The 21,142-nt window shown below is 37.8% G+C and overlaps 1 protein-coding gene across 2 annotated transcripts; it reads right to left on the bottom strand.

Annotated features, from left to right (window-relative positions):
* Positions 1-213: 213 nt before the first annotated feature.
* GPATCH1 (G-patch domain containing 1) lies at positions 214-16,226 on the bottom strand. Of its 2 annotated transcripts, none has more exons than XM_066194871.1 (20): positions 16,125-16,226; positions 14,537-14,671; positions 14,171-14,256; positions 13,627-13,787; positions 13,169-13,266; positions 12,990-13,048; positions 12,418-12,663; positions 11,496-11,643; positions 10,673-10,752; positions 9,033-9,237; positions 8,153-8,440; positions 6,054-6,235; positions 5,661-5,788; positions 5,267-5,400; positions 4,773-4,942; positions 3,865-4,075; positions 3,049-3,159; positions 2,473-2,597; positions 1,812-1,957; positions 214-636 (listed from the first exon to the last, which is right to left on the bottom strand). In XM_066194871.1, the coding sequence occupies exons 1-20, from the start codon at positions 16,201-16,203 to the stop codon at positions 615-617; spliced, it is 2,814 nt and encodes a 937-aa protein (XP_066050968.1). In that variant the 5' UTR covers positions 16,204-16,226; the 3' UTR covers positions 214-614. The 2 variants fall into 2 exon arrangements, with proteins under 2 accessions (XP_066050968.1, XP_066050967.1); XM_066194870.1 differs by having other exon boundaries at positions 3,865-4,072; positions 16,125-16,215.
* Positions 16,227-21,142: the final 4,916 nt, after the last annotated feature.

Below are 21,142 nucleotides of genomic sequence, written 5' to 3'. Positions count from 1 at the left end.
ACAGGGCCAGGGCTTGGGCTCGGTGATCCTGATGGATCCCTTGAGTTGGGTCCCTTCCAACTAAGCACGTTCTGTGATTCTGTCAAAGGTTATTGGTTTAGAGCTGCTATAGTAAATGTTATGCAATTTGGATAGGCAAAAATAACAGCCAGATACTCGAAAACTGCGATGGGAAATTCTGCAGTAAGATTCAATAAAGATACTTGCACTCAATAAAAATTGTACATTGCTTTAATTTTAACTTCCTAACGTAATTCAGACTGAAACTTCCTCTCCAGCGTTTTAGAGGTCCTAGGCATAGAAAATTATCACGGCACAAAACTTATTTGTAACAATAAAGTTTATTAAAATGCTTTGTTTAATTAATTAAAACAAAGCCTGCAATATTTCAGATTATTATGCCCAGAAAGGGGTCTTTTCAATGTTCTATAATCCATATATTTTGAACTCATGAAACATCATAAAATAAGCATATGCACATTTACTTTCACAGAAATTCAATATGAATACTGTATCTATAGTGCTTCACATTATACACCACTGATCTACCATCATGGAGGAGATCAAAAATTTGAGATCAAGTCACATGATACTGAAGAATGCAAGAGAGCTCTTCAATACTGAAGTTGTTTTAATCTAAAAGGGAGGAAAAAAACAGGAAAAAGGTCACACTAAACAGTCACACACCACATTAGGAACATTTCATTACTTGAGCAGTTACTTAAACCCTAGTTTCAGAGAGAGATCTGGGTTGTATTAGATAAACCCGTTTTCTCAGTGATGAGAGACATGCAAATGTGAAGATTACAAAACAACTGCTTGTACAAAGAAATCTATTTCGTGCAAAATGCATAAAAAATATTTCAGCTATTCAGAAATCCAAGCAGTAGTTTGTTTTTGAATATGAAAACACCAATACATAACCGACACTCAGTTCCAAAGGAATGGAAGGCAGAGTCCTTTCAAATGCCAGTTGGTACCTGCCCATTCCACTCCACACCTCGACCCCAATCACTCTGCCATTAGACCAGATGGATGTGGTACTCAACAAATACCTGGAGACACCTCCAGCTAGTAAGAGACACAAACAGAAGCCAATACAGTGACTGTTCCACATGGGACGTTTTTGAAGCTGACTACGATCTGCACTAGAGACAGTTTCGGTTGTTCCTACTTTACTTCAAGTGTGTGTGTGCGAAATATTGTGAAAGGTGCTTTTCTGATTTTCACATTTATGTTAGCACTCTCTTCAAGTCTCTAGTTCATAAAAATGCAATAGCACAGTCTGAACTCAGAAGACATGTACATGACTCAAGTATTGTTCTGCTTGCTTCACCCTTGCAAGTGACTCAGGTATTGTCCCTTGCAGAAGCACAGATATCTAAAGCATTTGGTGCCACACAACAGATCTATCTGAATGGAATCTTAGCGGACTATGTTTCTTCCAATGTCCCCAAGTAAAGAGGATTAGATAACTGAAAATATGAATTTCCACTTTCACTAGTTCAATTTTTAATTCCAATTCAAAATACCTTCCAAAAATATCGGTCATCTTTAAGTATAATGTCCATTAGCCCTGCTAGGCCTGTGTGTTTAGTGGCCCTTATTTTAAGAGGCCTCTATCCTAAAATTACCCTCTAGATTAAAATCTCTAATATTTGTACTCTTTCCTCACCAAAGTGAGCTCTTCATAAAGAAACTGGCTTATTCACATTAGCTGCAAATAGGTTCACTATATTGACAGCTCATAAATTGGTATTTTAGTTATTCAAGGTAAAATTTGCAAGTGTTTAAGCAACCTTTCTGCTTACCTTCTTAGAAGTTCTTTAGGTGACAAGCCTGTGGTTTCCATATCACTAAGGCTGTCACTGCTATCTGTAGTATCTGAGCTGCTGTCTTTTTCTGATTTTTTATTTTTGTGTTTTCCTTTGTTTTTCGGCTTCTTATGCTTCTTTTTCTGTAAAAAGAACAGAAATAATCCTTTATCTCCTTGTAAAAGACCTGGATTTTTCTGAATGTCAACAAAAGCAAAAAGTTTGTTTCAGTATGGACTCAAAGCTGAAATGAAACAGAACACTTACCAATGACTGTTTTCCACTACTCAGACTAAGCTTAAAAAAACCCCCTATGAATGAAAATTCACTTAATCCAAAAACTCAACTCTCCCTAAAACAGACCTTTCATTACAGTTATTTGTATATAAGCCATGAATGCAATTCCCAGAATGTGTTTGACATCTTCCACACAAAACATCAAACTACCCACAATATTGTACCTGCAGTCACGTATGTGTATATGAAAAAAGCAGCATCATAGAAGGATAATTTTCTCATTTCAAAACATCAGAGAAATTCTGTTGCTTTAATTCTAGTCCCAGTATATGTTTTTTCTACAACCAACCATAAATAATAAAACATTTTGAAAGGCAGATCAAAGAACAATAAATCAAAAATCAGTATTTAAATTCGATACCTTTTCCTTTTTGTGTTTGCGTTCTTTCTTAGCCTTGTGCCTCTCTCTGATTTTCCGATGTTTTTCTCTCCTACTAGGCCCAGGAGAAGTTGCTGGCACCACTGTTTGTTGTTGCCAAGTAGTGCCTAAAGTACAAAGCAAATGCATAAAGAATAATAATAATAATGGTAATTTGGTTATTACATTCTGTATTACTTTTAACCTAATATGATCGTTAAACAAACAAAACCCCTAACTCTAAAAAGGAAATTACATGTCTAAGACTCCTACCTACAACATCCCTATTGAAACTAAATGCCTTTGCAATCTGTTAAAAAAATGAAATTGCAAGGCTGTCCTATATTTTCACATCCATTTTTTATCATTACCTCTATAGACTTCAAACTGGTACACAGGCAAAGGGTCCCTGTTGGTGGGTCACAGCATGGCAACAAAACATTTGCTGATGCCTGTTTACGTTACACACGTTTAAGAGACAGATGGCCTATTCAAAAATGCTTTTTTTAAGGAGAGATATGTATTTTATATACAATTTCAATGTGCAGAATTTACACTCCAGATGCTTACAGAACCTACCAGAAGAAAAAGCTGGTGGCAACTTCGGTCCAAATTCCTCTGTTGCATCCAGTTCCTGCTTTGACGTAGGCAACGAAGAAATGCCAGAATCAGTTGTAGCAGTCACACTCTCTATGAAAAAAAACAAAACTTGCTGTATTTGAAAATAAGACAATACTTTTTCCAAGAAGTGTTGAAGAAAGTTCAAGGAGGCTTTCTAAAAATCTTTAAGAAAGAAGATGCTGATCTGTTTGCTGTCTTTATGGACTGCTTCGGCCAACTGGGTAGCTGACATTCTGAAACATGTCAACATACTGTAGGTTTTTTTCTTTTAAACCAAAATTTACCTTTTAAACTCTAAAATTTTTAATTAAATTACTATCAGTGCATTTGTTTGCTTTCCTTTTGTAACAATGTTATTTTTCCATTACTCAGAATGAATAAAAAACTATATATATAAGATTAATAAACACTAAAAGTTAAATGTTAATAGAACCAATTGTGACAGTAAGTGAACAAAGTATTTTCATTTTAAGTATGTTCTTAAACTAGATGTTTTGTTTCCCCTCACTGTATAACAGGCATATTTCATACAGCAGTTTGCTTGTAAAATCTACACAAAAGGTACATGGCAATGCTAATAACACTGGAACATGCAAGGCCTTATTCAATGCTGTATTATTTGCATTTTCTACACGACCAGCTCTGCCAATCTCAGATGATCTGCACAGGAGCAGATCACTGTCCTAACAGTCCAAGAATGTGTGATTCAAAAACAAAACTTTTACAAGGTATTTATTTTATGTTGCATAAAAATGAACATCCATTAAGTACTACCTTGTATATTAGAGGAAGAACTGTCTGGTACTTCAACTTGTTTGGCGGTTTCTGATGCTCTTTCTGAAGTAGTTGGTTGCTGTTCTTCATCACTCTCTTCTTCAGAGGAAGATGATTTTTCATCTGAGGAGCTCACAAAGATGGCCTTAAATAAGTCCATGGGTGGTCGTCCACTTTCTTCCTCCTGATTCTTCTCTTCATCAGCTACCTGCTAAATAGCATCATAACAAACTATATTTAAACACTAAAGAAACCAACAGTCTCTCTCTGACAAGGAATAACTTCAAGCACAGTCTCTCTCTGATAAGAAATAACTTCAATCACAATGACAGGTACTTACAAAACATTTGGACGGCACAATAGCTGTGAAATAAACAATCTTAGTCCCAAATAGTAAAGCCCTGAAATGCTGAGGAACTAAACCAGTGTTCACACTTTAAAGAGTAGTGCAGTTTGTGAAAATAGATCCCCAGGTATTATAAATTCTAATTCATTAATTCAATTATAAATTTCAATTATATAATACTAAATTTAAGCAAAAGGAAAACATCACCTTTCTCCCCAAAATATGCACTCTCTTCTATGGAAAGGAGAAATAAGTATACGTTCTGCCTGTGAGCAGAGTGCTGGTAAAGTTACTGAATTTAGTTCCCAGACTACTGAGCTACATTTTTTCTTCTCTTAAGCTCTACTTCAAGTATAATCAGAGGTAAGCTGCAAACGCCTTGCATCCCAGAGTTACAACCTCAGAATTCTTCTAAGTGCCATCTCATGCCTTTGCTCATCCTGAGTTGGCTCTTGTGCAAACTGATCTGAATTAGAACAATTCATATATTAACTAATCTTATTTCTGGGTTGTCAAGGTTTACAGCTATTCCCTTAAAGTCCAAACCCTGTAGTAAACTCACCACTGTGGGAAGAGTTTCAGTTGTCCCAGTTCCACATTTTTCTGTTGCTGGCACTGGTGGCTGCTGCTGAACATCAGCTTTTGATCTAGCAAGACTAATGAATTCACTGATAGAATCTTTCTTCTCCTTCTCTTTATCTGACACATCCCACCTTGAAGATTTCTTTGGTTCTAAAACATCCAAAATATTCAAATCACCTGCATGCCAAAATGTTCTGCATTTCATAGCCTACTTGATTTTAAAATACTCTGCTTCTTCAGTTTGACACTTTTAGAATCTAATGAATACTTGACCTATAAATGTCTTTTAGATAGAAGAAATTAGCATTGTATATCACTAACTTCAGTTATTATGTCACTGAATTTTAATTTTCAATTCCCTTGTTTGGGTTTTTAAATGAAAAAAAATCACATGGCTAGGTTCTCAATGAAAAAGATGCTTTTCTGCACTATTATCTCATGTGTAGATAATTAATAAAGTAACAACAAACTTACTGTTGACACTGCTACTCTCTTGGATCTTTTCATTTGTTGCTTGAGTTACAGATGTGGTGGGCTCAGGCACAGTCAAGAAATTAAAAACAGAATACTTGTCTCGTTTCACTTTTGGTAGACCCACTATAGAAGAACTAGAGGGAAATAAAATTGTTTGCTGATTATTGTTTCAACACAGAAGAGTCCCCTAATTAGCAACAACAGCCCCTACAGTAGTCCTTCAAATGCATGCTGTTTTATCAGAGGTCACCATATTTCACGAAGCAAATAATATCTTTGTGCAGTTCTGTATTACCTTATGACAAAAGAAAACATCAAGGCAGATTTTCCACAAGCAAATGAAAAACTCAGAATTTATAGAAAGTTCTAAAAATACAAGTATCGATTATCTTACTCAGGATATGGATCACGAACATTAAATCTTTTACACAGCAGCTTATCAGGATGCCATTCAAACTTGTCTCTTGTGAGTTTGCCAAACATCTTCATCTTCACAGCTGTTTCCTTATCATCAATATCATTCTGAAAAAGTCAAACATTTAGAGCTGATAAATAAGTAACAACATCCCGAACTGTTGTAAAATCAATGAACAGGACAAATCTATCAATATTTAAATGCTGTTTAACAAATCACTACTCTGTAAGCAATGAGTGTTTGCAAAAGCTGCTAAACCAAAGGGCAACAAAATAGTGACATATCTTCATAAGAGTTTAAAGGAGAAAGAAAGTCAGGGCTAAGGCAACAACTGCAGCTGCGGTCTGTTAAAAGATTGTAGGCAGCACATACCTCTTGGTCTCGAGGAACTTCAACTTTGTCAACATCATCTTCGTATTTGGCGCGGGTGAATCTGGATGAGAGAGTTGAGTTTGAGGATCTGTAGAAGATGGCTGCACGGAAGAACTCCTCCTGTTCCCTGCCTCGCTCCCACTTGGTCACATTCGGATCTAAAAAACGCTCCAATGCTTCTCCTGTAAGATAAGGAGAGAAATGCTTAGCAGAGATGACAGCTTACTTCGGGTCAACACTTTTCAAACAAAAAATAAGGTAAAAAGCAAACGTTCTTGCAAGTAGTTAAAGAATATTTAGCTCGAGGGTAGTATTAATCTCAACTGTGTTAATCCCCGATAAATGGAGGTAGTTTTTCAAAACAGCAAGAGTGATGGCATTTGCCAAATGCAAAATCGGTATTTTAAGTAATTTTACTTGTAAAACTGATTCTTTACTCATTGCCTTTTAAAGAATGTTCAAAATACTTAATGGATTTAACAGGTGATTAGAACAAAAAGGATAACCCAAAACTTTATCAAATAACTAAAACATAGAACAAAAGAGTTTAAGCCTGGCTAGGCTTTGGTAACTTGCTTTCTGGTCTTTAAAATGCCCACTGGTAAATACAGAGTTTGCACACAGGTTTACAGCAACAGGTTCACTTTTTCTGCCAGAAGGAAGAGGAAGTAACACCAACCAGGCAAATACACTTACAGTAAAACAGACCTTTAACCATTCCAGTTATTTATACATGTCTACATTTTCATCATTATGACTAGGGAGGCACTGACAGTCGTAATACAGTCATAACTGAGAATACCGATAAACAATAGTCCAAAATATTGAATATTTTATGCTAATATTAAATAATATTCAAAATTAATATTCCAAATATGAAAATATTTTATTGATAAAAATATTAAAATACTTAATATTTTATAGTATTAAACAGTATTCAAAAATATTGACATTTTATCCAGGGAAAATCCGAGTTCTGAATAGAGGAACTATCGATTCAAAGTTCAAGTAGTCTGTCCCAATGTGGTAACCAGAAGATGCTACTGACCAGAAAATATTTATTTTATAAAATGAAAAGGACTTAAAAAAAACCCCAAAAACACAAAACCCCCAAACCACAACTAAATCAACAAACCCAGGTTTTCTACCTGTCACTACATTGTTTCCTCTGTCAAATTTCCCTGGTGCCCATTTTCTTCTTCCCCAATAATCCCTGTGTACTTCAAAATTTGAAAAAAAACCCCAACCCCTCCTCTTAAGAAGTTTATTTCATGGCAATTTAAAGTCACGAGCTGATGATGAACTCCCTAGATCAATTTCAGCTTTTTATGCCTTACAGAAAAATCACAGTATTGGTGAACTCACCACAAGGCATTGCAAATACCTGGTTTAATCTAAGATACAAGCCAGTATCATTTAATAGCAAAAACTTAAACAAAATGGAACTTGGATTCAATTCCAAGGAGCTTGCATTTTTTTTTTTTGGTTTTGAGTAAGAGCTCTGTATGTATGCTGTGTTTTTAGAGTGCTAAATTTTTCTGAGAAGAACATAAGTGACAGCAGAAGTCTCAGTACCCAAAGGACATACAATACAAGCTTTGACAATATTCACTTTAGGGTTCTTATCTTCCCCTGGTGCAGAGGGTATGGAGCTTCTTTTGATTCTGTTGTTACCCAATCATCTTTCTGCCTCTATATGATCTGTCAGTTTAACTCTTTGAAGAGAAACTAACTAAATTAAAAGGCTTGTTCCACTGACCAAAGCTGAAGTGTACCTTGGCAAGTGAAATAAGGGAAACCCAGGAAATGAAGTAGAACTTAACTTCTGCTACATCATAGAAGTATGAAATGTAATGCCTAAAATCAAGACTTACTGGCAACTGAATAACTGAGCAGTTTTCCTGAAATCAACATGACTAAGTATCAATAAAGATTTCTGTTAACATTGGTCCTGAAAAGAGTAAAAGGAGAAATGCTGTGGAATTCAGGAAGAGAACTCATAATGAATATAAAATGCCATGGAACAGAACTCATAGTGAATATAAAAAAAAAGGGGGCGGGGGAGGAGGAAGAAAAAAATTAATCAAGAAATATTTTACCTTTTTCTCCTTGTTTAAGACTTTTCACAAAATTTTCGTATCTTTTCTGTTTTTCTGGATTTTTTGCAAATGGTTTGAAGTCACTAGAACCAGCATTTACTAACTGTCCCTCCAGCTGCCTTTGCCATTTAAGAGTGGCACCTTCTGGGGAGGCTGACTGGAATCTGCTCTTAGGTGACTGCTGAGACACTGTTTTTGCTTTCATTTGTTGTTCAGATGCTTGTTTCACTTCTTTGAGTCTTTCTCTATCTTTCTCAGACAGATATTCCAAAATAGAAGGAGCCGGACCTAAAGCAGAAAAAAAGCAGTAAAAGACAAATGAAAAATTACTAGAACTATTTCTTCCACTTTAGTAGAGGAAAAATCCCAACCACACGTGTATACATTCAGATAAAATGCTCTTAAGCAGAAATTAACAATAAAATGGCATACATGCCAAATAAAAATTTGGTCACTATTATATCTTTCATGCTATTTACATATAAGTTGATAAAGTTTACTATTGTAAATGCAAATGTCAGCCACAGTTACAATTTATCTTTTTAGTATATTTGAATGTATTTCAGTGAAACATGATAAAAATCATCACAGCCTACTGTATTCATAAAAGGCTACAACCTTCGCCAACAAAACACAATCCAACACATACTTTTGGTCTTTAAAATATTGAAGTAAACGAAAATACAGACAGTTGTATAAACAATTCAACTGCTGAGATGAAACTGAACAATGAAATGGTAACTAGCTCATGGTAACAAGATTTGATGTATTTATGTTAGAAAATCAGTGCTCAAGGCCTGACCCAATTCTTACTGTTCTATAAATAAACATACAAACATGCTTGAAACACAAGCAAAGATATGGTCACCTATGTCAATACCTTTCAGCTCAGCCTCTCCCAGCTGCTCCCTCCTCTGAGCTGCAGTCAAAGCATGCCTGCTTTGGTGTGTTGGATCACTCCCAAGTTTCCCAGCTGACTCCTCCAAAGCCTTCTGTAAGTGGCAGTTTTCATTCCCAGCTATTATCACAGGTCGAAAGTAATGGACTGGTCTGTAATTTCGTGGCAGGCTAGGTGCGGGATAAATCTGGGGGGAAAAGGGCAACAAAACAAAAAACCCACCTTTGTATGCAACACTTAAAAATGTACTTCAGAAAAAGTCAGCTCAACCTAAGAATTCTTCAATTTACATCTTAGCAGAAGAAACAGATAGTACAAGCTACCAATTCCTCTGGACCCAGTCAGTAAGTGGCACTATAATACAAACTCTGGGAACAAATATATCGACAACATATTTACAACTATGAAAAAATAAAACGTGCACATTAAGTGACAGAAAAATTATCAAGTCTTAGGATGCACTGCTTTTATTTGAGAAAATGCCTCTTAATATTGCTTACTATTTTTTTAAACTGAATTCAAATGATTTAATCAATTAATTGGATTACTGAGTACTTCCATGCTTACTGTATTTTAATGTCTTTCAAAGTGCTTTTCCCCACGTTCTTCATTCAAGCTGTTACTTAAGAGGTTATCTCTGTGCTCCCTATACGATGCAATTTTACATACAACACAAATATTCTCCCTTAGAAGGAGGACCCTGTCATAAAATCGTTCGTCATTCTAATTTATGCAAATATATATGGCATGAATTATGTAAACCCGAAGACAGGACTAAGAAGTTAAATTGTCACCAAAATAGCAAAGTGAACAAAGCATGAGGCCTTGTGGCATACAAGTAGAGATATTATAAAAGAAAGGCCTTATAAAATCAGGCCTTGCTCTGTTAAATTACTGGCTGGCCTGTTACTTCTTCTGAGTGCAGCTAGCTAAGTTCCCATGTGAAAGAATCTTGAGAATGACAATCAGTTTGCATAACAACCTATTCTTAGAGAGAAAAATAAGTTGCACCTGTAATAACAAAAGATCTGATCCATGAGAATCCACAAAGAAAATATGCAAACACCTGTGAATAGAAAAAGTCTTAACACTTACAGCCACAGACACCTTCTAACCAATAAACTGAGTGGAAATAAACTACTAGCCAACTGGAGCTGAACATGAGGTCTGTGAAAACTGTATAAAAATGAGTTATGTGAATAAAGATGAGACTTTTATGCATGAAGAAACAAAGACCTGTCTGCTTTTTACTGCAACAGGCCTGGTTTTTACAGAAAACTGAATGTTACATATGAAAGATCTAGAACCAAAATATGTAATACTTTTTTTCTTTTCTAAGTTAAATTAAACCGTTCCTCCAGCCTTATGGCAAGTAGCAGTGAATTATGTGGAAGGCATTTGTTCAAAGCCAGTACTCAGGGAAAGTTTAAATACCTGCAGGTGTCTGATAAAGTTTAGGATTCTGTTGAACAGCCCCCAGTGCTACAACTGTGTTCATTCATCAATTTTTACTGCTGACCAAAACATTTATTTCTAAGAACAGAAAAACACCAAGAAGCAGTAGAGTCTGCACAGTTCACATGATGAATGATGTTATTCTTAATACATAAAATATGGCTTACCTTGATTGGAGCTGATGGTTTTGATGCCAAGGAAAAACCAGCCAGGACTTTGCCTATATATTTAAATTCTCTTTCAGGCCCTACAAAATGATTGCAGAGCTGGTCAATATCTAAAACATGCAGGTTAGGCATTTTTTTATTCTGAATAATTTCCATATGTTATTGTCTATTATGAATCATAATTGTAGTTTGTCTTCACCACCTATCATTTAAAATTAAGAGTTCTGATTATAGATTAGGATTATACAACTAAAAACTGCTACCAGAGTGATTGCTGCAGGTTGAATATAGCTCACAGTGAAGCAACAGTATCCATACTGTGCACAGCTAACACCATCAGTGTTATTAATGTGTACACCTAATGTGAACAGGTACTCCAGAAATTACAACAGTACGTCATGCACTTACATAGTGCAGTAAAAATAAAGTGGCACCAAGATACAATTTACAAAAATTATCTGAAAATACAGAAGTTTATCTAAAAAAAAAGTTCTCTTTTTAAGTTATGGGTCATATTTTGTAACTGTGATTCACAATCACTTTTTTTTGTTCAGTGAAACTGAACAAAGCATCCACAAAGCAGCACATATTGTCCTCTTGAAAATATGCTTTGAGGATTTAATCTACACTGCGATTAGTGGAGGACTTTGGACATTATTTCCATAATTGAACACTTCAATACAGAAGGAGGACTAGTTGAGTTTTCAAATATCAAGGCTGAAAATTAAAACATACGCCAAATAGAGACTACATTTCTTTCTCTCTTTTTTTTTTTCTCCCTCCCATATTACACTTGCTCTTTAAAGAGAACCACAGTTCTTACTTTTTTTGGATTTATACTGTTTTGGTGCTGTCCAGCCATACAAGCCATCTCCAGGCTCCTCATCCTTTAGAACTGTATCGTATTTTGACAGCGTGTCAGTTGCATAAATATCATCATCTTCTTCCTCTAAAGCTCCTACACCAAAAGCCTAAAATATATATTTCAAATGAGAACTCCAAAGTGTAAAAATACTTTTAAGTCACATATCAAAACAGATCCACATGGGTATGTATTCATCTATATTAAATCTACAGTAAAATTTATATATACAGGGAAAAATGTAGCATTTCATCACAAAAACTGAGGTGGAAAAAACCCCACACCTCAGTGAGCACAACAGCAAACACATCCCACTCCCTTGGCAGGGAGGGACAGCAAGTTTGGTATGTACAAGCAATGACAACAGGCCAGCTGCACCAAAATAACACATGCAATCCGACTAAGAGCAGGTTAAGTTCTCAAAAGGAAAAAAAATAAGTCAGTTGACAAGGAAATTAACTAAGTAGAATTCCTAGAAAATATAAACTGACAGTGCTTCTAGATAAGAACTACAAATACCCTGGAGCAACACAAAACTTCTCTAGCTGACAGATACTGAAAGTACAATAGACAAAAAAACAAACTAAAAATCTACTGAATATTAACTTTATCCAACCGAAGTAACAGGACATTTTTCCATCCAGCTACTCAGTCAGATAGTTTTTATAGTTGTCTTTTACAGTTTCAGTAACTGAGGGCATTTGAGAGTTCTAAGGGTTTTTCCACATCTTCAAAATAAGTTTTTAAAAATCCTATTCTCAAACCACAGTTAACATCTCTTACAATAATACTACAATGACTAGGAGATTTTCACTTAAGAAAAAACAAAATTCATGTGGATTTTACTGCACCAATCATAAAACACATTTTAAAATGTCCTTACCTGACCTGTAATACCTAGTTTTCTTCCTTTACTGTGTCTCAGATCGCCAAGCAAATTGCTCATTTCTTCAGAACCACCTGTGAAAAGATTCAGGTGTTCTCTTCCAGATACACCAAACAAAGCTTGTGAGGGGTCCAAACCCCTGTAGCCAAGTCCATGGACATTGTCTTTTGGAGTCAAGTCTACAGGCATTACATCTTTCGGCGCAAACGTCACATTTTCTGGCTGATATTCATCCTCTTCATCCTTGTACAAAATTGAAGTTTAAAAGAGCAAATATGACTAAAAGTTCTGTTTGTTGAGCTTTTACAACATTCAGTTAACACGAGCCCAGGCAAGTTTGCATTTCCTGAATTGTGTATGAACTATATCTGCTTACGTAGCAAAAGAAATTTAGATATTATAACCTTTCTTCACATTAAGCATAGAAAGTATTTATAAACACTTTTCAGAAGATTTGAAACTGCATTTTAAAATACTGTTTGAGGATGTTAAAGAAGTTGGTTTGTTTTTTTAATCTGTTATCACATATTCTTACGTAAGTCAACAGACCATTTTTGCCTGTTCAGTACCTCAGAACCCTCAGACAGTCCGGGTGGCAATGCACAACCATATATTTTCACTGTAGGATCTGCAAGAGACATCATAACATCATATTACATTAATTAAAAAAGGGTTTAAAATCAACTTTCTAATCAGTCTGTGAACTAACTTTCTACTACCAAGAAAGTTAATTAGCTCGGGAACTTACCAGGTTTCTGTCTGCATGGCTTTCTTTTGACTCGTGGTCCAATTCCTTGTCCTTCTTTCCAGCCCATCTTTCGTAACAGTTCAACCCCAATTGTTATTCTAAGAAGAAAACAAAACCCAAAATTACTTCAAACCACTTTACTATTTGTTGATAAATAATGTACATATATAACATTTGAACTTCTGGTTTTATATCCCGCTTTAAAATCAAATCTAAATGTGCTAATATTTGTGTATGCAAATATATTTGCATACACACTACTTTCCAGTGTATAAACGTTTACTTGGTACAAGTCCGCACGTTCAAAACAAAAATCCAGGTTGAGGCCACTTAGGAAGTGTAACACTGCAGGATCTTCCAGTCTCACAAGTACAGTGCTCAAACATTACTCTTCTAAGCAATACAACACTTCTGAGTGAAAGGAACGGTTTGGCAAACTTGTATGTAAATTTACTCACTTGGATGGTCCTATTAAATCATCAAATGCAGTGGTTCCTGGGATGGGAGCAACTACTCCTGCTATCTGTCTAGCTTTCTCCTTTATTCTGTCCTTAGCTTGAGATGCAAAATCATCTGTAGTTGTAATATCTTTTGGTGCTATCCCAAATTCACTAAGATCCTGGAAATATACACAAAATGTAAACGTTTAGATTAAACATCCTTCCAATTCTTACTTACTGTAATAGTAAAGTAACGAAAATGGCACAACCGTCAAATTGCTAATTTTCTCAAGCCACTTATACAGTTGTTTCTGCAATAACTTTAGTGGAAATATCTTAAACAGTTTCAAAAGTATTTGCATTTTCTGATAAAGTAAAAAGGTTGAGTTCTAGTTTTATTTTTTTAATACTGACAATTACAGGAGCTTCTTAAGTCAACCTATTAAATAGTCTATACAACCTAACAGGATAACACTGCATACAAGAAGTAATTTCAAGTTGCTTTCATTTTTGCTGTCATGGCAACTATTTACACAGGTTTTCAATTCCTTTCTAAATTTACCTCTTCATCCATGAAGTCTTCAGGTCCACGAACGGTTCTATCGGCCCTCTTCTGCCGTGATGATACAAAAGCTGAAGGTGTCCATCCTTTAAAGAAAGTAAATATTTAAGTAAGGCACTTAAGGCAACACAGTATTCAGAAACATTCAAACATTTCAACCTTACATCTTAAGGATACATCAAAGAAATATCTCTAAAATTACAGTCCAAAAACTCAAGGAGAAATAACTTCAGCAATACTATCTCAACTATTCACAGTATCAGGAATATCAGGAACAAAAATGCTAATGACAGTTAATTTGCTTTCATTAACATGACAACATAGTTCTCGATTTAACCATTCCCAGAAGACAGCAAAGTATCTAACCTTCCTTTGTTCCAACAGTGTTAAAGTAACCAGCAGAAAAGCCACCAGTAAATGCACCATGGAAACGCTGGTATCTTCCCTTTGCATCTTTAACAGTCTGTTCTTGAAGAGGAACTGGCTTTTTAATTCGTTCACCTACAATCAAATAAATCAGAAAGTAAGACACAACTTTACACGAAGAGGAGACTTCCCACTTCCTCCAGAAGCTGTTTTTTCCTTGCAAGTAAGAACAGGATCAAACACTAGCCACTCTGATGTGGAAATCATCAGCAGTTCACATTTATTTCACTCCATTGTAACTATTTATATATACCATTGATGCACATTGGTAGAGGAAAAGCATGAAGTGTTCACTCAAAATCCTTAATTCTACCAACTTTTGAGAATATTAGAATTTTTTCTTGTGAAAGGAAATTTTTCGTTTCTAAGTATGCAAGACCTCTGGCAGGATTTCTTCACTTCAGCAATTGCTTGAATAATTACACATTGAAAGTGTCTAAACTGAAACAAAACACAAAAGCCATAGACTTTGACAGAAACATTTACCCTCTTTTAACAAAATTTCTTGAATAAAGTGGCACGGACTTAGGAGTGACAACTGTACATTAGTCCTTCAACAATGCCCTGTCCATCTCACCAAGATGGATGGGTGGAACTAGTCAGGAGACATTCTTCAACAGAGACTTCCCCACCTTAGAAATTGAAATCTGTTGAGATTTCTGATCTTAAGAATAAAAGAAAATAACATTCCCCCAAAAGTTATTACAGAAATATCTTTCAACCACATCTTTTTAATACAAGACGATGTTCTCTATCATTTGATTTTGTTGGATGTAAATATGATTTTGTTTGCTTGTTTCCTTTGCCATTTATGTATTTAAATGGCAACCTTTGAAGTGCAAGTACAATGGATGTCAGTATTTAACACCCCCGGAGCATTTCTCTGTGATTACTTACTTGTGTATTTTTATCACAATTTCTAACCTGACTCTCCATCCATCGGGCGGTCAGATTAGCGTAACTGTGTACACTTGAACTCTTATACTTAAACTGTACCTTTTTTTTTTTTTTTTTTTTTTGGAGGTGATGGGGGGGAAGGACAGAAGCCAAGCCCAGCACCTAGCTACAACAAAAATCCAACAAAATCCCTAGCAGCTCCCAGCGCAGCCGCCACCAGCCGCGGGGTACCCCAGCCCAGCCGCACACCGCTGTAGTGCCGGGAAGGCCTTTCCGCACTCCGCTCCCAGGCCCTGGGCTGGCCCAGAGCCTCACGCAGGACAGCGCGGCTGCCGAGAAAGGCCCCAGGGCCCGCGGCAGCAGGAGGAAGGGGCAGCAGGTCTGCGCGGGACGCACACGCCGCGGTTCCCCGCAGCAAGGGCTGAGGGCGTTCAGCCGGGAACCGCGCCGGACCGCGCAGGCCCTCGGGGACACCCCGGCCCCAGCGCCTCACGCCGGGCCGCTCTCCAGCGCTCGCCACAACGCACTGACAGAGGGACGGAGGAGGAGGAGGAGGAGGAGGAGGAGGAGGAGGAGGAGGAGGAGGAGGAGGAGGAGGAGGAGGAGACGGACCCCCCCGGCGGTCCCTTACCCTCCTGCAGGGGCTGCAGCGGGCGTCCATAGCTCACCAAATCCTCCTCCTCGCTGTCGCTGCTCTCCGCCGCCGCCATCTTACACGACGGTGGCCGCGCGGGGCGGGGCGGCGTCACCCGAGGGAGGCGGAGCCGCCGGCCCCGCCCGCCTCCGGCACCGGGCTGTGTGGGGGACCGGAGCCCTTCAGCCCGCCACCGGAGCCCTTCACCCCGCCGCCGGAGCCCTTCACCCCGCCGCCGGAGCCCTTCACCCCGCCGCCGGAGCCCTTCACCCCGCCACCGGAGCCCTTCACCCCGCCGCTGGAGCCCTTCACCCCGCCGCCGGAGCCCTTCAGCCCGCCGCCGGAGCCCTTCACCCCCGCCGCCGGAGCCCTTCAGCCCGCCGCCGGAGCCCTTCACCCCGCCGCCGGAGCCCTTCAGCGCCTGTCGGCCCCAGCGCGGCATAGGGCTCGCCCGCCGGCACAGCTCTCGGTCCCCCTTCGTGCGCGGAGGGCACGGCGGGGACCGCAGCCTGTCCCAGGTCCAGGAGCTCTGCGGAGCTGCTGTGGGCGGCTCCACATCGACGGTCCGAAATGTTGACTGGAGTCTTTAAAAATTACCGACGCCACATAATGTCGGATTCTCGGTGGTCATAGCCGTAACTCCCTGGAACCATCGAGTGCACCAGATCAGGCCCCCTCAGACTCAGGGCTAGGAAAAGGGCAGCAACGACTCCGACAAACAGATTTCATCTAAATCGAGGTGTAAAGCAGATTCCACCCTGAATCCAAACCGACGGAGCTGCGGATTTCATTGTACACTTAAGCAAATACATGGCAAAATTTGCCCAACCACGTTGTCTTATGCACTGTTCAAGAATTTGCACAGAAATCAGGGCAGAAGTCTGGGCATTCAAACCTTACTTCAAAGAGCTTCATCTCTGAACGCTTTCAGGGATCTCTGCACCTCCTTGGGAAGTCCTGTGTCGAGAAACGTTTACTGAATGCATTTTGTATAAAGACCAGTATTTACCAGTAGGACGCAAGTGTTCAAACTTTGGATTTTAATTTCCAGTGTTACCCTCCTCCCCCTCCCGAAAAAAACCCCCAAAACCAAACACTTCGGTTTCTGCTGAAATCCACAACTTTTTAAAGTATCACTAGTTTCTTTGAAATCCTTGAAAATAAATCAAAACACAGTCTTCAGAGATTCCTGCCCTTAACAGGCAAGACTTTTGTGTATTCTCTATCCCAGTATTTCTCTTCCATTTATTTACATGGAATTGGTTTCTTTCAAAGTGAAACTGCCGGGGTTTCACGTGATTTCAGGTTTCCACAGGAAATATTTACACGGTTCCATGCAAGTAGGGAGTACTCTGTTTCATTTAGGTCTCTAATCCACTTACAAACAATATAGCAGAAGCCACAGACACTATCTATGTGCATTATCTTTTCTCATCATTGCTAAGCACTTAGCAAGAACATACAGTGCACAAACGGGTTGTTAGCATATTTGCTGTTTCGCTTTGTTTAGGAAATAATTGTTCCTGAATAGTCGATACTATGTGACTTTGACTTAACACACCGGCTTAAATAAACTTATTTTTGCACAATGCTAACAGAGAATCTTTTGAGTGTTTTGTCTGATCAATTCAAAGACTTGGGGTAATCAAATACTGAAGCTTTTTTTTTTTTTCTTCTTCCCGTTGAGGCTTTTCTCAGATAGGAATTACTTTTGGATCCCAGTGGTATTTCCTTCTCCATGGTAAACTCTCTTGTTTACAATTATTAAACCAGGTGACAATTACTATTTGCAGCTGTTATATAAGACAATAATTCCAATGTCTTTTTTTTTAAATTGCAATTAAACTATTAGTAGAACTGAAAAGCTTACGTTTCAACTATTTTTTTACAGATATTTGCCTGGTGGAAAAAAACCCAATCCGCATTTCTGAATGAAAGTTCACATATTTGCCAGTGGATATAAAGCTGAAATAGAGCCCTAAAGCCATAGGTGGACTTCAGGCTTTTGTTTTCCAATACACAGTTTTCAACATCTGGTTCTGTATTGGTTCATCAAGAAGATCAGGCGTAGAAGTGTTTTGTTATGTTTTAAGTCATGCGAGTCACTAGAACTTCAGACTAAAATTGGTATAATCGATATATAAAAGAAAAAAGCAAAAACTTGATTCACTTAAAGGGTTTTTTAAAATCACATTAAAGAAAAAAAACAAAATCATAAGCACAGGAAGTATAAAAATCCCACATTTTTACAGACAACAAAAAGAGACAAACTTATCTCTGCCTTTTCTTGCATTCAATCGAGATGTTTCCCTGAATATTCATCCTGCCAACTCAAGGCTGTTCTATCAGTTGACAAAATAGTCACCTGAAGGTCAGCCCCTAAGGCATTGCTTTAGCTTCTCCAAAGCGCTACTTATCGCTTTTTAAAGGACTGGAAAATAAAAAGCGATAACACATAGTGTTCTTAAATACCCACACTTTCAACTGTCCATCTCAAAGGCAAGGCATTAGCTGGGAAAAGTGGTGATGATTTTGCCCAGGTTTGGTCTTAGTTTCCACATAAACTGCAAAGTCTTTTTTCAATGTGATTTCACAGTAGAGTTGGCAAGCATATTAGTTAATTAATAGTAAAAGGGATTTTTTCACTGAAGATAATGCTGCAGTTAATACCTCTAAGGTGAAGAAGCAGCAGTGGAGCACTGCACCTACAGCAAATAAGATCGTGCTTATCCAAAGCCCTGATACTGAGTTTGTGTACCATTTTCATATCATTTTATTGTTGCTCAGTAAATTTCTTGGTAAGGAAATAATATAATCCATCTTGTAAATTTGTAACAGTTTCAAAGCAGATTCACATCACTGTTGCTACTGTGCCTCATGCCCTATTTTTGCAATTTGCCATATTTTTTTTCCTCCCCACAAATACTATTTGGAAAGAGAGTGGAAAAAATCGACCTATCATCATGTTTCCTCACTCCTCACTTAATACTTGCTAACAGTAGGCAGACATTTGCTCATTAAGAACTGCAATATTCAAAAATAAAGGATGATACTAACTCAACTAAACCACTGCAGTGGAATTTATTGACATAAAGCCACAGGCTGTCAGGATTACTGAAAAAAACTTTCTGTTTTTTCTAATCGGAATCTAAGTTTAATATTCAAAGCCACCAACAATAGGAACAGAATGTGTAGCCAGGTGTCAGGTTCAGAATTCAAAAACCTACCTTGAAAAACAGCAGGAGTTGATGCATACTTCTCCCTTCATACAGTATAATCCTAACATGTTTTTCCTGGTAAGCCTCTGGGTTTCTCTGGGACAAAAGATGTCTTGTAGGCAGCTGCTACCACCATATAGCCAAAAGGTCTGCAAAATAAGGGATAAGAAACATTCTCTCCAGAGAGCAGACAGATTCCTATTTTGGGTATGGAATGATACATCAACCAGTACACCAGCAGGAAATTAATTTCCCAAACTGGGACTATTTCCTAGCTTCCAAAGAGAAGACTATTGATGGGATTTCTTGAATTCACATATTTTTTTCATATGATGGAGGAGGAGAAGAAGGAGAGGATTAACAGAAGGAGTGGAGTGATACAAATGTATGAGAAATAGATACATATATATCATATATATATAGTGTGTCTGCAGTAAGGGTGTTCAGATTCTGGTCCCAATTCTTGCCCCTTTTACCTTTACTACTGTGGGACAAAACATGGGACAACTCAAGGTCTGCCATTAGTTGCCAGTTTCCAGCATGGTCATTGTCTAGATTACCTGGCTGCTTTTTCTGTGAAAATGCACAACGCCAGTTAGCACCTAGTTCTGCAAAACTAACAGAGTTGCTGCAGAGATAAGAAACATTGCTTTCAGATTCAACACTGCATGCAGAACTGTTTTGCCATTTGACAGAGCAACTTAAAGGACACAGACACGAATGGAGAGAATGGTCTTATTTTACTATGAATAGTAAGGCGACACAAAAGTAAAATTATACATTTAATAAAACAAGAAGCTTACAGCTCAGCTTTAACAACAAGCAAAAAGAAGCAAGTAATGCACCTAATCATTACTATACAAGAAAGAGAATAGTGATTGAGAAAGATACATCACCAAGTGCCTAAATACCATCATCCAGAGTCCGCAATTGCAATTGCTGGTGAGCCCCATTTCACAAAGAAGACCTGGAGAACTCTTCCTGTCAACTGGGAAAATCCTGCACGGTGTATCCACCCACAGGTGAGGTTTCTGAATTTGTCCTGAAAGGGACTCCAGTTTTTATAGGTCCAAATCAGCCAAAGTGACTTCTTTATATTTTTAGTGCAGAAGCACCTGGATCTGATGGCACACTGGGGCATATTCCAAGCCTTATCTGGATGGGTTTTCCCTAAAACATCATACAAACAAACCTTAATTAATGCCAGCTGGGAAAGTTTCTTAAAAGGATCCATTTCTTGCAGATAACTGCACAAGATTACGGGAAACTTTCTAAAGCAGCTTGTTTGGTGTTAAACAGTCATTTAATTAATAATAGTTTATTATTATTATTATTATTATTATTATTATTATTATTATTATTATTATTAATAATAATAATAATAATCATCTATCTATTTGTCGCTAAGTAATGCTCATGGTGTTAGACACAGTGCCCAGGACTGTAAGACAGCCCTGGCTTAAGCCTGCTGCTCAGGCCTCAGCACATGAAGAACATACTGATATTCTTTAGATGCAAATTCTTAAGCATTTGATACTTTCTTATAGATAGTGTGCCGGTGCACTAGATCACAGAATTCACTCTCTTCTAATATTAAAAAGAAATGTCAGGCAAACATCTGCGTCTATACAACCCATTTTCTGAATGCATTAATCTGTATTTCTAGCCTATCTTTCTCAGTCTTTACAATGCAGCAACAAAGCCTTCTGATTCAGGCAGTAATCATGAGAAAATTTGTGGTATGAACCCAACTCCAGGAATTCTAATAGCAACCAAAATACTACTGGAGACAAGATG

The sequence above is a fragment of the Chamaea fasciata genome, unplaced genomic scaffold (genome assembly GCF_029207755.1).
Source record: "Chamaea fasciata isolate MVZ Bird 193981 ecotype frontalis unplaced genomic scaffold, bChaFas1.0.hap1 SCAF_12, whole genome shotgun sequence".
Lineage (NCBI taxonomy): Eukaryota > Metazoa > Chordata > Aves > Passeriformes > Sylviidae > Chamaea > Chamaea fasciata.
This window is presented reverse-complemented; position numbering and strand designations above follow the sequence as displayed.